Source organism: Sus scrofa, chromosome 9, assembly GCF_000003025.6.
Source record: "Sus scrofa isolate TJ Tabasco breed Duroc chromosome 9, Sscrofa11.1, whole genome shotgun sequence".
NCBI lineage: Eukaryota > Metazoa > Chordata > Mammalia > Artiodactyla > Suidae > Sus > Sus scrofa.
In genome coordinates, this window is record NC_010451.4 from 10683870 (window position 1) to 10700502 (window position 16633).

General features: G+C 37.5%; 1 protein-coding gene across 25 annotated transcripts in view; it reads left to right on the plus strand.

The window, feature by feature from the left end:
- Positions 1–16633, plus strand: part of EMSY (EMSY, BRCA2 interacting transcriptional repressor) — an 87762-nt gene that overhangs the window by 55817 nt on the left and 15312 nt on the right. For 17 of the 25 annotated variants that reach the window (XM_021062538.1, XM_021062545.1, XM_013979150.2 and 14 more), the window contains 4 exons: positions 1068–1204; positions 4140–4313; positions 6514–6712; positions 15121–15285. In XM_021062538.1, coding sequence (XP_020918197.1) covers positions 1068–1204; positions 4140–4313; positions 6514–6712; positions 15121–15285 — 675 coding nt within the window. The remainder of the gene's footprint in view (positions 1–1067; positions 1205–4139; positions 4314–6513; positions 6713–15120; positions 15286–16633) is intronic. The other 8 variants (XM_021062547.1, XM_021062548.1, XM_021062544.1 and 5 more) reach the window with 2 other exon arrangements.

Consider the following 16633-nt stretch of genomic DNA (forward strand, 5'->3'; position numbering starts at 1 on the left):
AGACAAGACTCAAAGATTTACATCAGGATTTCCAACTTGGACAATTAGAAGAATATAGGGTACAAATTTATTTATTTATTTATATCTTTTTTGGGCCGTACCTGCAGCATATGGAGGTTCCCAGGCTACGGGTCTAGTTGGAGCTGTAGCCACTGGCCTACGCCAGAGCCACAGCAACACAGAATCCAAGCCGCGTCTTTGACCTACACCACAGCTCATGGCAATGCCGGATCCTTAACCCACTGAGCAAGGCCAGGGATCGAACCGACAACCTCATGGTTCCTAGTCGGATTCGTTAACCACTGAGCCACAATGGGAACTCCTAGGGTATAAATTTAATAGGTAAATTTGATAGGTGGAAGAGAAGCAGGTTGTGGAAGGATGTGAGAGAGAGAATAAGATAATATTATGTTTGGGTCATTAGATATAGATCTACTAAATAGATCTTAATGGTGGAAAAAAATGAATTATATATATGTATATAAATTAGAGTGTCATCCTCAGAGTCTTCAGAGTGCTGCAGGTTATAAGAGTACACATTTCATCTGACTTGATCTGTGAGTGTTCATTTTGTCTTTTTTGGTCAAATAAAAATAGATGACATTTCTTTTCCTAGGTTTTCTGTACATTTTAGTATTATATGAGTATTTTGATAAGTATTTACCTCTTTTTTATCTTTTTTGAAGAGTTTTTCTATCATGCTCGTCATATATATAGGTAATGTTCTTGGGCTTGGGAGGAATTTTTGTCATGAAATAGAGATCCTAGTTTGTTTCACTTAACTAGTCAGGAGAGGATTATTTGAGAAACAGGGTGATAATTTTAGATTCTGAATTTGGTGTGTAGGTCCTCAGCTTCCAAAAAGGTGAATGGTCAATGCTTACCCTTCTCTCATTCTAGGACAACTTGTAGTTTTATTCCAGGCCTTCACGTTCATCCTCATGGCAGTCGTCACATCATCTAGGAATGACAGTGACCACATGTATTGATTGTGTACAACATAAAAAGAAGTAACCAAATATCTCTAGTCCTTAACTGAGGCCTCCTTTTCTCCCCCCTTCTCTAAGGAACGACCACCAAAATCACTACAATCCCCATGACTTCCAAGCCCAATGTGATTGTTGTGCAAAAGACTACAGGAAAAGGAACGACCATTCAAGGCCTCCCGGGCAAAAACGTTGTCACAACGTTGCTAAATGCTGGAGTAAGTAAGAGCTTGAACTGCAGACTCAGCAATCTACACAGATTCTACACAGATTTTACACAGATTTTAGAGACCAGCTATACAAACATTTGTCTAAGGATTTCAGAGCTCACAATGGGCAGAATGGCTTGATTTACCACTGCTGTGATGGAACGACTCTTAAAACATCACCTACCGATGCCATTTTTTACAGTAATTTCTAAAACATGTTGCTCGTAGGTCAGTTTCTTAGATGCTTAGCTTGGTCTAGATGGAAGATTTCACTGGCTTAACTGTCAGGGGACACTTTTATTCCTGCTTATGGCCAATAGATAATAGTCTAGTATTTCACCTGGGCTGGGCAAAGAGAAATATTTGGGGCTAAAGCTAAATTTATGACAAGAATTCGTTGCTTTCATTTTTAGTTTTTGAGCTAGCGGGGGAAAAAAATCAAATAACAGATGTATTTATAGTTCCAAAGGCAAGCTGTTAGGAGGTTTGGAGTTAGCCAAACCTGGCCTTTGTTTCTATCATAGTTGTTTGACTTTGACTTATTCAACGTCTCTCATCCTTAATTTCCTCATTTGTATGTTAAGGATGATCTCTACCAGTGAGTTTGTTGAGTAACTGGTAGATCTTTTCAAAGTGCTTAGAACAGTATATGGCACATAGGAAGTCCTTGAAGTGTTTTTTCTTACTGTTACTACTCTTGGTTCCTAGCTGTCCGGTCTTGGTAATGTCCCTACTTTGCTGGAGAAGAGAATGCTATACTTCATTGTAGTTGACCTCTAGTAGCTCTCTAGGCATTGCAGTCTTTATAGTGTTAGTAAGGGTAGGATTTTTTTCATCATGTGGGAAAACATAGATCGTTGAGAAACAATTTATGTTTAGCCTGAGTTTACATAATAAGCCAAAAGTAAAACCAGGATTAGAATTCAGATTTTCAGGACCCTTTATTTTCTGATTTGTAATTTAATAGAACTTGGTGTTAAAGGGGATGCCGTGTGCTCTAGGTCCTGTGGTCACATAGATCTAAGAATACCAGCCGTTAGATATATCTGATAGCAACAGTTTGACACAGGAAATGGTAGTAAAACAAGCAGCTCAGAGTATAAGACCACCCTCTTCACTACATATGCACATGCACCGACACTCAAAACGTGTTCACCTGTGCGTGCATACACACCCACATGCACCAGAAGAGCTTTTTCAAAAAATAACCTGCAAGTTTTGATTGGCTTTTGAGTCATTGTAATTACACCTGGACAGGGCCCATGGAATGACTTTATAGTCAGACATGCCCACTCGCAAACTAGTAACTCTTGGAAAGTGAACTACCACTCATTCCAGAGATGCTGTGAACGGGTGTGTGTGTGTGTGTGTGTTAAAATAAGTAATCACATGATTGGCAGACACTTCATGTTTCCTTTTAAATAACTGCAGCAGGTAGTTAAACTTGTGAGTTTTGTAATCATTTAGCTCTAAATTCACAGAGTGATTACCTTTTTGCCAACTCCTTGGTTGCTTTGTTTTTACTGGCTGCTGAGTTTAGAGGGCCACACATTTAGGTGATGATGACTAAAAATTAAGGAAAACTGGAGTTCCCGCTATGGCACAGTGGGTTAAGAATCTGACTGCAGCAATTTGGGTCGCTGTGGAGGTGTGGGTTCGATCCCCAGCACAGTGCAGTGGGCTGAAGGATCCAGCAATGCCGCAGTGTGGCGTAGGTCACAGCTGTGGCTTGGATTCAGTCCCAGGCCTGGAAACTTCCATGTGCTGTGCATATGGCAATAAAATTGAAAGAAAAGAAAAAACTGATTAGGTGAAAAAATTTCAGATCCTTTCCTTTTAAATTTTTTGGATTTTAATTTTTAAAATTTTAATAATTTAATAAAATAGCTGTATTTGAATTTAATTTAGTTAAGCTCAAATATTGACTCCATAAATGACCAGAAATTGGTACTTAAGAATTAAAGCAGATGAAAATGCAGAAAATGGTGAAAAGTTAATGGGCTTAAACTATCTAGTTAATAGACTAAAGTGATATTAGTAACATACTAATGTGGGAAATGTCTTAAGTTTTTTCTTAGTATTTTCCCATGTAACCTCAAAAAGAATGTTAGTATTTCTGCTGATTTTATCTCTTGCCCATACTTTTTCCACATAGACATTCTGCTATTTATCCTTATAATTTCATATTTAAGGAACTTCAATTTATTTTTTATGTGTACTTTTAGCTATTGGTATAATGCACAGTCTTTTTTTGGTATTTCACGTATATATGTTCATTTTAGAGGAACTAGGAAATGAAGATGAATGTTAGGGGGCAAGACCTATACTCCCAACTCTTAGAGATAACCATTGTTAACATTTTAGTATGTAATCATGTATAATTTTTTTTTTTCTTTTTAGTGTCGCACCTGCGGCATGTGGAAGTTCCCAGGTTAGGGATCAAATTGGAGTTTCAGCTGCCATCCTACGCCACAGCAATGCCAGATTTGAGCTGTGTTTGTGACCAACACCACAGCTCGTGGCAACGCCAGATCCATAACCCACTGAGCGAGGCCAGGGATCGTACCCACATCCTCATGGATACTAGTTGGGTTCATTACCATCGAGCCACAGCAGGAGCTCCTATAATTTTTGACTCTTACAATATATGTATTCTATGAATGAGAGTATAATTAAAGTATTCTTATATGAAGTAATTTTTTAAATACTCATCAAGAAATATTTAATGTTTTCTTTGGACAGAAGGTTGGTCAGATGACTTCTAAGATCTTTTCAAATAGGTCTAAGATTTTTTTTGATCACCTGGAAACATGTTACTTTGTGGCAGAATTTACATCCATTTCCCTGACATCCTGGTAAAACCTTTCTGTGATTTTTCAGTAAAAGGACAGTTTTTATCTTTTAAATGCATACAAATTTCATATATTTACTGACTTCAATTTAGGGGGAAAAGACTATTCAGACGGTGCCAACAGGAGCAAAGCCAGCTATTATCACTGCTACAAGACCCATCACCAAAATGATTGTAACTCAGCCAAAAGGAATAGGTTCCACAGTTCAACCAGCAGCTAAAATCATCCCAACAAAAATTGTTTATGGGCAGCAAGGGAAAACACAGGTATGCCAAGATATGATTTTTCTTGACTCTGGTGTATTTCAAATTCCTAAAATTCCAAGGTAGAAATTTAAAAAAAAATTTTTTTATTATAGTTGATTTAAAGTGTTCAGTCAATTTCTGCCATACAGCAAAGTGACCCAGTTATGCATTTATATACATTCTTTTTTTTCACATTATCCTCCATCATATTCCATCATAAGTGAGTAGATATATTTGAATGAAAAGATGAGTAATATTTAAAGAATCAGATTGTTGAAAGTTATGACAATGTGTATAATCATCTATTTTCAAAACCTATGTTTCTCTTTTCATTACTTTTTAAAAATATCTAAATATTTGTGTCTTATGAGCAAAGATTAGAGAAAAGAATTCCCTTGGAATAAAATTTGCAAGTTTGCTGAAGGTATATAATATGAGAAGTAGATGGTTGAGGGTGGATGGTAATTATTCATAAATTCCTTAAGAGAAGTATTTATTTTTTATTTTTTTATTTTTCAGGACCACACCTGTGCCACATGGAAGTTCCCAGGCTAGAGGTCGAATCGGAACTGCAGCTGCCAGCCACAGCCATGGACAGCCACAGCACGTGGAATCTGAGTCACATCTGTAGCCCTGCACCACAGCTCATGGCAATGCTGGATCCTTAACCCACCGAGTGAGGCCAGGAATTGAACCCGCAGCCTCTTGGACACTGTTGGGTTCATTACTGTCATGCCACAGTGGGGACTCACAAAAAGTATTTATTTTTTATAAGCTTATGTGGCCTTTGAAAACATTTTGCATATTTACTTATATATTTTTTTTTTTTTTTTTTTTTTTTTTTTTAGGGCTACACCTGCAGCATATGGAAGTTCTCAGGCTAGGGGTCGAATCAGAGCTACAGCTGCCAGCCTACTCCACAGCCACAGCAATGCCAGATCCGAGCCACATCTGCGACCTACACCACAGCTCATGGCAATACCGGATCCTTAACCCACTGAGCAAGGCTAGGGATTGAACCTGCAACTCCATGGTTCCTAGTCGGATTGGTTTCCACTGAGCCATGACAGGAGCTCCTACTTATAAAATTTAATTTATTTGAAACCTAAATAATGGTGAAGCTAGAGATCAGTTCATTTTTCAACCAGTAGACAATAAGGGAGCTTTTTTGGAAATTTGCCAGGGAAACTGAGGCTCAGGATTTAATCCATGTTGTTAGGCTACTGTGTATCTTGCAGGTACTTTACTTTTCCAGGAATATCAAAGGAAACAGTGTCAGCTTTGGTGGAGAAATTCTATCCAAGAGTTTTTGTAAAACATACTAATTTACCTATAAACTAGTAATTTGCCTTTAGATTCAGTTCCTTCAATATTATAGCCAAATAGTCTACATATTAAAACAATAAGCTTTGGGTTTATAAATAAATTCATATTGCTTTTAAATTTCAAGTGTAACATTTCATTTGCTTCATCATCCATGTCATAGTATAACCCATGTCTTTATTCTTGAATTTTTGGAAATGGGTTATTTAGTAGAGTCTGTAAAGGTTTGGAATCTTATATATGGGAGAAATAAAAATTAATTGTGGTGAGGTAACATTTTTATTCTATGTTGCTAATTGAAGTTAACTCTAGAGTCTAGGTTTTAAAGTGGAATGGTTCAGTCTAAAACTTTTCTCCCATTTCACTTACTTTAGTGTCTGTGGTTTTGACCTTTGCCAGGAGTTGATCTGTCACTTGTTCCATATTTGCTCCTCACTGCTACTCTGGGGTTTTCATCAACGATGACTTACGTCCTAAGCAAATTTACTTTGTGCAGATGTGTCAATTAGTAATATCATTTGGTTGCTAAAGAAAAGAAACCTGAAGAACAGTGGCTTAAACAAATTAGGGTTTTATCTTTATATGTCTTTGTGTTTGCCCTCCTTAGCTTGTGGCTGTCATTCTGCTGTATAGCCTACAGATTAAAAAATGACTCCCGAAGTCATTATAAACAAGAAAAAACAGGGGCAAAGGCTCTCGTCAGGCTCATAGCTGTTGCAATCTAGCATGCACCATTTAAAATGTTGAATGTGGCCACTATAATTTGTTCATAGATTGAATAGCCGTTGATGAACATTGCTGTGCCCAAAGCATAATAAATGTACAGAATACTGTTTTCCATATCAGGAAAATATTTGTTTATGATCTAGAAGTTAGTGTATTTCTGCTTGTCTTCTAGGTTCTTATTAAACCCAAACCTGTGACGTTTCAAGCCACAGTTGTTAGTGAACAAACACGGCAGTTGGTCACAGAAACATTACAGCAAGCATCCAGGGTGGCAGAAGCTGGTAATTCATCTATTCAGGAGGGAAAAGAAGAACCGCAGACTTTTACAGATAGTAGTTCCTCTTCTACGGAGTCCTCCCACAGTTCCCAAGGTAAGAGCCACTGTACCTCTGACTTGTGTAATTACTGCTGACGCAGCACCCTAGTTCCAAAATAGCTGCGTCTAAGGATCTCAAACAAACGTGTATGCTCTTTTAATATTATTAAAATGATTTGTCAGTTCTTTAAACTTTATCGTCTTATATTATTCATATGTAATCAGTGAGCCAAAGTTTTGTTTTTGATAAGGCTTACCATTCCTTCCTACCTGGCATATGTTCGTCAAATAATTGGTAAACTTTAGATGATGGTTTTGGCAGGTAGGTATTATCAAACTGGATAGAGCTGTGATTCCTTCTGTTTGTGTTGAGTAAATAGGAGAAATATGCCAGAAAGTGTCTATACCTTTTAAATTGTTGGTTGCTGAACCTTTCTGAGAAAGGATAAAGGTGGCCAGAGGTGGGGGTTATAAGTGGGCTTTAAGTAGATTGACCATACATTACACTTTGCATGGGACAAGTCCTAGTTTATTTCTGTTCTAGAATTATTATTAATAACATTCTCTTTCACTCTCAAAGATGATAATTGTATGGTTGTCCTAATTATAAGGAAGGCCCTATGAAGCTAGACTCCATAGTTGGGAAACTCTTATCCGCAGCGCTATTTTAATTATGTTGTTCTTCTAGGAAATTGCTTGACATAAACTCATGATCATAAGCTTTGAGAGCTTCCACAAATCTAGTACACATATCTATCTGTTACCTTAACCACCCATATTGGCAGGTGGTACATTTATGCCTGAGCTGATAGGCTCTGATACATTCAAGCAAAGCTGTGTCTCTTCTCTTGATCATTCCACACTCACTCCATTTCCTCTCCTCTCATCTTCGCATAAATCTCTTTGGAATGCTTTCTTAATACTTTCACTTTTCTAATATAGATTCTTCATGCTGTGTCGGCATTTTTATTATTTTTACTTTCCAGTGGAATCTTCCTGGATTAGTCTTACTAATGTTTCAATTGCTGATTATTCCATTAATTCAATTTGACAATTATTTATTAGTTTATATTATGTGCTAAGCATTGTGCTAAACCCTACAAAGGTTAAATAAAATATAGTTCTTGCCCTCGAGGAGCTTAAAATCTGGGATAGGAGATTTAAAAAGAGTACAGGAGTTCTCTTGTGGCACAGAGGTTAAGGGCTTGGCATTACCACTGCAGTGGCACAAGTTTCTGCTCTGGTGCAGGTTTGCTCCCTGGCCTGGGAACTTCCACATGCCACAGGTATGGCCAAAAAAAAAAAGAAAATACACCTACAATTCCAGTATAAGAATTTATCAGAACATATTTTTGACAGACAAAAAAAAAAAAACACCAAAAGTTGAATGAGGAGAGGACGAGAAAGCTTCATGAAGGAGGTAGCATTTGAAATGGTCTTTGAAAACTGATCAATTAAAAATAAAATATCAGAGTTCCCACTGTGGATCAGTGGGTTAAGAACCCAACTAGTTTCCATGAGGATGTGTAAAATGTCGCAGTTCCCACTGGCCTTGCTCAGTGGGTTAAGGATGTGACATTGCTGCAAGATGCGGCCTAGCTCATAGATTTGACTCAGATCTAGTGTTGCTGTGGCTGTGGCATAGGCCGGCAATTACAGCTCCAAATTGACCCCTTGCCTGGGAACTTCCATATGCTGCAGGTGCAGCCCTAAAAATAAATAAATAAATAAAGTTGATTTTAACAATATGGTACTCATTTTAGAAAATGGAGTTTTCTTCAGCATATTATCAATAATAGTAATATTTTCTGAATCAGTTTGCTAAGATTTAATTTATTCTATACTGGTTTTGAGTTAGTTTATATCTAGTTACAGTGGAGTGATGCTTATTCTCTTAATTATTCCTTTTAGACTTGCTGATTTGATCTGTATAGATTCCATTATTAGTTTAGCACATCAGATGCTTTTTTTCATCTTTTAAGTCTGCAGTTATTTGAATAATACCAGCCTTTTTACCCCTTGAGAAATATTTTTGTAGAGGGCAGGTAAAGTGTTTATTAGTTTATGAATTGGTGCTAAAACGGGGACCTGAACTAGATGTCTATATATACATCATCTCAGGTTATTTTTTCAAATTGCTAATCTCTTCTTAAGGGAGCTATGAGCCAGTCATTTCTTCCCTAATGTGCCATTTCATGAGTGAGCCTTCAGTTTTCATTTCAAGAATGGGACAAGTTTGTCTATTTTTGAAGTGATTGAGTATAAGGTTTTGTGCTCTTTGATCTGTTAACTCTATATGGCATCATTTATTTTTATTTTTGTTATTTATGTTTCATTGTATATTACTTCTTTCTAAAATATTCTGTAATACAGAAATTCAAAGTAGGTATATCTAGTATAGTTGACTATAAAGCCAGTTTTTTATAATCTGCATTTGCTCCTCACCCCGTATCCTTATATAGCTCCTTAGTACATTCTCACAAAGACAAGGGGCTGGGACTATATATGCTATGATTTAAGAGAAAAGGATAAAGGTTTTGATCAGTCTAAGACTCATTCTTGGTTTTCAAAGTATATGGGGGTCATACTCACTGGGAGTATAAGCACTATATGGCCGCCCATTTTTCTTTGTATTGCTTTTGCAGTTTTTGGCCTTCCTCTTTTTAGTAATTTTTATTTTAGTGTAATTTCAAACTTACAAAGATATTTCAGGAAGAATAAATAGAACTCCTGTGTATATTTTTTACCTAGATTCATCAGTTGTTTATATTTTGCCCTATTTATATTGTTTTGATTCTTCTGCCCTCCCTTCCTCTGTGTTTATAATTTTTAAATTTCTTAACCATTTGAGAGCAAGTTGTAGATATCTTGTCTGTATCTCTGAATATTTATATTTATAGGTTTATGTTTCTTAAAGGTTAGTCTCTTCATAACTAAAATACGATTATCAAAATCAAGACGTATGAGGTTATAGAATTATAACTTCTATAATCTACAGTTTATTCACATGCCATCAACTGTCCAATCATGTACTTTGTAGTTTTACCAGCCCCCCAGTCCACAATCCAAATCAGATCCTGCATTGTATTTAGTTATATTTAATTGTCATGGCTGTTAATTTTCTTTAAATATGGATAATCCTTCAGCCTTTCTTAGTGTTTCTTGACCTTGACATTTTTGAAGGAAATCTGTCAGTTACTTTGTAGAATAGTCTTCAATTTGGTATCATCTGATATTTCTTTGTCATTGGATTCAGCAAAAACTCCATAGATGTGATGTATCTCTCCTTAGCTTTATCTTTTCAAGAGACAGTTGATGACAGTTTGTCCCAATATTGATGATGTTAATGTGGTTTTTGGGGGTTTTTTTCTTTGTTCGTTTGGTCTTTTTGTCCTTTTAGGGCCACACCTGCGGCATATGGAGGTTCCCAGGCTAGGGGTCTAATCAGAGCTGTAGCCACTGGCCTATGCCAGAGCCACAGCCATTCAGGACCTGAGCCGTTTCTGCAACCTATGCAACAGCTCACAGCAGCACCGGATCCTGAACCCACTGAAGCGAGGCCAGGGATCGAACCCGAAACCTCATGGTTCCTAGTCGGATTCATTTCTGCTGCGCCACGACGGGAATGCCCTATTGTTTTTTGGGTTTTGGTTTTTTGGGGTTTTTTGTCTTTTTGTCCTTTCAGGGGGATGATGTTAATGTTGCTCTCTTGGTTAATTAAGGTGATGTCTTCCTGGTGTTTTGCATTATGAAGTTACCATATTTCCCTTTGAGATTAATAGTAATTTGTGGGGAAATACTTTGAGATCATATAAATATCATGTTCCTCATCAAACGTTTATCTACTAATGTTAGCATCTGTTGATGATTTTCTGAAGTCCATTATTCATTATATAGTTGATAGTTAGCATTCTGCTGTAAAAATGAATCAGCTTTTCCTGACTTTATATCCTTTTTCTGTTGACTTCTTTATACAAGTCTTAGAATAAAGACATCTTTTATGCCAGTGGATTTCTTGATTCTACTTGTGGTTTCTAAACTTTCCCCACCATTCCCCACCTGCAAGGAGGAGCAGTTTAGGCGTTGAATCTTATTTCTGAACTCTGTTCTTATAGGCTAGAACAGAGACTGTCATTTTCACCTTATTGGGGCTTTTTCCTTGATCACCCTTGGAGGGTTCATCACTCTTGCCGTACTATGCTTCCAAATTGCTTTGTTCTACCAGCTATTTTACCATTGATCATTTTATTTTGTACTTTTTTTGTTTAATGTAATTATTTTCTTTTCTACTAGGCTACTAACTAATTAAAGGCAAGGATCATATTCATCTCTGTATATTCAATATTTAGCAGAGGGTTTGCTGGCTCTAAATAGGCACCCGTAAAAGTTTCACTGAATAAAAAAACCAGCAGAACAGCAGTCCTACAAACTGTGGCACAGGATTAAGCTTCAGCCTTATAAACTCATTTTTGTTGCCTGAGTCCAAAACATTTTTTTCCTTTCTGGGGTTTCCCCTAACCCTGTGGGTGGGCCTTTTGAGTGGTATACACCTGAAGTACTTTTATGTGTTGACAGATAGCTAGATGACCAACCCTAATGCGTCAAGGCCATACTTGCCCAGGTCACTTACTGAGATTGAGCCATATGCCTTCCACCGTTCCTGAGCTTTCCTTCCTAATTGGATCTTCTTTTTTCCCTTTCTCTTTAAAGAAAGAAAAATATTAAAGGTTTCTTTATTTATATTCTCTTTATTTCCAGAAGGTTTTAAGGTAGATTAGCTAGAATATAAGATTATGTGAAGTAGGAGTTCCTATTGTGGCGCAGTGGTTAACGAATCCGACTAGGAACCATGAGGTTGCGGGTTTGATCCCTGGCCTCGCTCAGTGGGTTAAGGATCCAGTGTTGCCATGAGCTGTGGTGTGGGTTGCAGATGCTGCTCGGATCCTGCGTTGCTGTGGCTCTGGCATGGGCCAGCAGCTACAGCTCCGATTCGACCCCTGGCCTGGGAACTTCCATGTGCTGCGGGAGCAGCCCTAGAAAAGGCAAAAAGACACACACACACACACACAAAGGTTATGTGTAGTAAAATGGAAGAGAAAAAGGAGACAAAACCAAGGGTAGAGATTTAAGGTGGAACAAGGCAAGAGGCAAATACAGAAATGTGTCCTGTAAACACATTGCTTTAAGTAGGCCACAACTTGGTTTCTGGGCTGATTTTTCCGGAAGCTTCGCGATCTTGGTAGGTCATGGTGAGGGTGAGGAATAAATCCAGGTTAAGCAAAACATAACTTATGGCAGAGCTTTCCAGAGCCGTAATATGCTAATATATAAACTATAAAAGATGAAAGGGGGACTATATAATGTCAAATGTCCCCAACTCTTTTGATGATGGAGCCTTTCTTTTGCAGAGCATCTTGAAGAACTAATGTTCTCTGGAACATTTGGGCAAAGCTGTAGAAACAGTTAAATACTGTGAAGGCCTCGGGCTTTATGGCAATACTTGAGGAGGAAAGTACATATTTCATAGAATGAATGTTTATATCCCTTCTTGGGTTTAGTTTAGAAGAGATGGTTTAGATGCATAAGGCATCTGGGGATCATTTTATATGAAGCATGGTAGGTAGAGACAGGGCAGTTATCACGGAGAAGAGAAGATGAAGATTGGGTTGGGTTGTGGGGACCCAGGAACTGGTATTATCTTGAGGACGATGAGGTGGAAGAGGGAAGTTTGAAGATTTTAGCATAGGATTGATAACAGTATTAAACATACTTTTAGATTTTTTTCTAGCTGAGAGGTCTTAGGATTCTGTGAAAGTGTGATAGGGACTTTTTATAGTGAAGCCATGGGAGACATTCTTCCCTAGAGATGCCTTGCATCTGTCTTTTGATACAGCAGCACAGTATGTATCTCTCGTACCTAACCTGTAATACTTATTAGATGCCCAGTTAATATTTGTTAAATGACCTGTGGGGAAAGGTATCCAAGGATCAGAAGGCCACTGGCCTCAAGAGAGAGGGAAGTCTAAAAGATGCACCCTGTGTCATCAAATGAAACTGAAATCAGGTCTCAGTTATTGCAGTCTGACCCCAGTTCCAGACTTGGTAAGCGGTAGATTTATCTAGTCTTAGCCTGAGCCAAAAGTAGAGGGGAAAATTGCTCAAGGAATGTTTTTTCACATTTAAGTTCACACTCTGATTCTGTGTCGCAGCTGTTAGGGTTGGTGCATTGATGCTCGGTAATGTCAGCTGTGCTTTCTGAATCTAGGCAGAAGGAAGAGAGCCCCCCCCCCAGTCCCTGTGGGAAGGTGCTGCTTGGCATGATGTCTCTGACAGATGCTTCCTTGTGGAAATTGTTGTCCATTTCCAGTGTCATTCTACCTTACCTCTCTACCATGCAGTTTTTGCTTTCTTCTGGATATTCAGAGTATGTATTTTACAGAGTTCGGTTGCACAGTCATTCTTTGCCTCCAGGTCCTCTCACCTAATTAACGGATACTAGTGGCATCATGAGAGAGTCTTAAAATTGAGAACTTAGTTTATGTAAAAACAATGATTTCCTAATATAGTCAATTATCTTAAGTTTAAACTCTATTGTCTACTTAGAATGAGTAAAGAAAAATCGTCATATGCCTCATGTGGCATTCGATGTTGCAGGATAGTGTCCTTCAATTATCTAGATTTTTTTGGAAGTTTAATGGAAATTATACTTTCCTGGTGTGGCTTATATTCTACTTAGTGTTTGGAGGGTGGGATGGGAAGCAGAAATATAATTTGTTAATGGTAAATAAAACTCCAGGTGTTTTGTATAGTGATTTTGTTTTCTTTGGGAAGACAGTTTTTGTTGTTGTTTGTTTCTTTGAAGAGTCATTCTCCCTTGCTTCAACATTTTGGACAACTTTGTAATTTTCAAAAATATAAAAGTTCATAGAAGGTTGAACTTTAGTTGTATTTAATCTTGGTTTGTAGACTCCATGAATTCTTTTCTGTGTGATGCTTTCACTGACCATTCCAATTTAAAGCAGTGTTTTTTTGGTGTGGGCTTTTTTTTTTTTTTTTTTTTTTTTTTTTTTTTAGGGCCACACCCGTGGCATATATGGAGGTTCCAAGGTAGGGGTTGAAATCAGAGCTGCAGCTGCCGCCCCACACCACAGCAATGCCAGATCCAAGCTGTGTCTGTAACCTACCCCACGGCTCATGGCAACGCCAGATCCTTAACCCACTGAGCAAGGCCAGGGATTGAAACTGAGTATTCATGGATGCTAGTCAGAGTCGTTTCAGCAGAGCCATGATGGGAACTCTTTCAAAGCAGTCATTCTCTTTCTGTATAGTTTTCCTATTTGCCCTAATCATTTGATTTTATCCCCAAATATAAAGCTATATGTATATCTTTATTTTATGTCTCCTCCATTATACCCTAAACTTGGGAGTAGGAAGCATGCTTTTATATCCTGCATAATTTCCTGTGTGGTATCTTGGACCAAGGAGTTTAGGAACTTAACAGTAGTTGGTACAACCTACTTATTGTGTAGATGGAAAACTCAGTAAAGAATTTGTTGATTGATTTGATATGTATTAGGTATTTATATGCATGTTTGTATAACGTGAATATAATAAGCCTTGAGTTAGAGCTGTAATTTATTTTGAAACTAACAATAAGTCTTTAATTGAGAACTTTCAGGTCACAGACAGAACAGGAACAACAAAAATGATTACATTTCTATTGTCTTTCGTAGTCTATAAAGCTCTCTTATATATATCATTTCATTATTATAATCTTTAGAAATCCTGTGAGATAGAGCAGTAATTTTATTGTTGCCATCTTAGAAATCGTGATACTAAGACCCAAAGAATCACCTTGCTGGGACGGTAACCTAAGACTTTGAATTCCAAATGTTATACGTGTCCTGTTACATCATGCTTCTTCTACTTAATTTATCTATTCTTGGTGTCAGCAAACAGGATTTCCTTTTAGTAATCCATTCATCCAATAAGTGTTGACTGAATGCGAAGGTTGTGATACAGAACACATTTTCAGGTGCACTGGGGAAAATAAGACTCCCACAACATTATGTTCTAACTAGACACAGACATCACCCACCTGTGCACATGCACACGTATTTATTATGGCAGTTATACCATTGCATTGTAATTTGTTTCTTTCCCATGTCTGTCTCCCCAACTAGATTGTGTGCTTCTGAGCATCCTCTGATTATTCCGTGAGCTCCTTTATGTCCTCGGTGCCAAATGTAGATTCTAGCACAGAGGTGCCCTGTCTGTTGAATCAGTGAATGAGTGGCTACATCCATACGGACATGAAAGACATTACACCCTCTGGGGGCTTACAGTCTTCTTGGGGAGATAAAGCATGAAGTTTATAGTAAAACAAAGATTAAAAAAAAAATTGCTTTTTTTTAAGAGAAACTTTGTTTATAGGGTTTTTTTTTTTTAACTAATATAAAACAGATTCCCAGCCTGTAGTTCATGTAATTGCTTCCCGGCGTCAGGATTGGTCAGAACATGAGATTGCAATGGAGACTAGCCCCACCATAATTTATCAGGATGTATCCAGTGAATCACAATCAGCTACTTCAACAATCAAAGCTCTGTTAGAACTCCAACAGACAACAGGTATGAATTCACATGCTCAACTGAATGAAGCATGTTTTCTCTAGAGATGGGTTGTGCTAAAATACTACTACTGTTCTATTTTCTTTGTTATTATTTGAGCACATTTCCCCCCTCTGGACTTGTCTATAATCGTTGGTGCAGTCTGTTTACTTATCAGTTCGCTGAGATGTTCACAGGAGTACTAAAGAAGAGATAGACCATAATGAAAAAGCCGGAAAAAAATGGCAGAGCTCTTTCTTCTCTGTCTCCTGCTTAAAATGGACAATCCTTTTGCCTCTTGTCACCAGAAAGGAGTAGGTCTGTCTATCCTGGACACAAGGATAGATGCAGTACAGTTGCTGGTTCTATTCGAGACTAGGAGATGGCCGATTGAAGTGTCCCTACCATCTTCCTTGGTATTAGTTTTGTGGTTATAAAACACCATTAATGACCTTGCTGGCATTCCAATTTGTTTTGCGGTTATAAAACACCATTAATGACCTTGCTGGCATTCTAATTTGTTGTTTTTTTTTTTTTTTTAATCATCATACTTCTTTGTATAATTTAACAACTTGAGCTTCCTTGTAAAGCTATCCTCATTTAGCAAGATCCAATCATAACAAGATACTGAGTTACTAAATATCTTTGATAAACTCTAGGCAAAACTGTGTTGGTTGTACTGACTTTTCTATTATAATAGGTCAAATATTGTCGGAGTATTTGAGGCCCTTAGTGATGATATCACCCAGCCCTTTCATTTTTATGGATAAACCAAGATCTAGAGGTTACCCAGTTGATTAGTGGCAAAGTGAAATTTCAAGTGTCTTAATTCCTAATTCAGTGTCCTCTCTACTTGTGGGATGACTTTTGTATTCCTTTGGTTTTGTTTTGCTTTCTTTGTTTAAATGATGATCTTGATTTGTCACATCATATGCTTGATGAGAATAACCTGAGTGATCATTCAGTGGACTTTATTACTGGTTACCATTTGTTGTAACATCCACTCTGCACGACCCAAAGAATACTAGCATTTGGTTAATCTTTCTATTGGTATTATTTTTGGCCTTAGGCATTTCCTTAGGCTCCTTGTCTTTACATACTCAGCTATTTCCATTAATGCCTATAGAAGTGGAAACCCAATGATTTTGTAGAAAAAGTGCTAAGATAGAAAGTAGTTCTGTCCGTGGAAACTGTTCTTGATTCCAGACCATTCCATAGACATTTTTTGCAGTAAAACAGAGGCCCTATTTCCCTAGCACTGAAAATTTTTATTCTTTAGGAGTCATTGAAAATATCATAACATTTCTTTGGAGATTTTCTTGAATTTTTAGTAGATCAAATTAAACTGGTCACTATCCTGGGTAAGTGT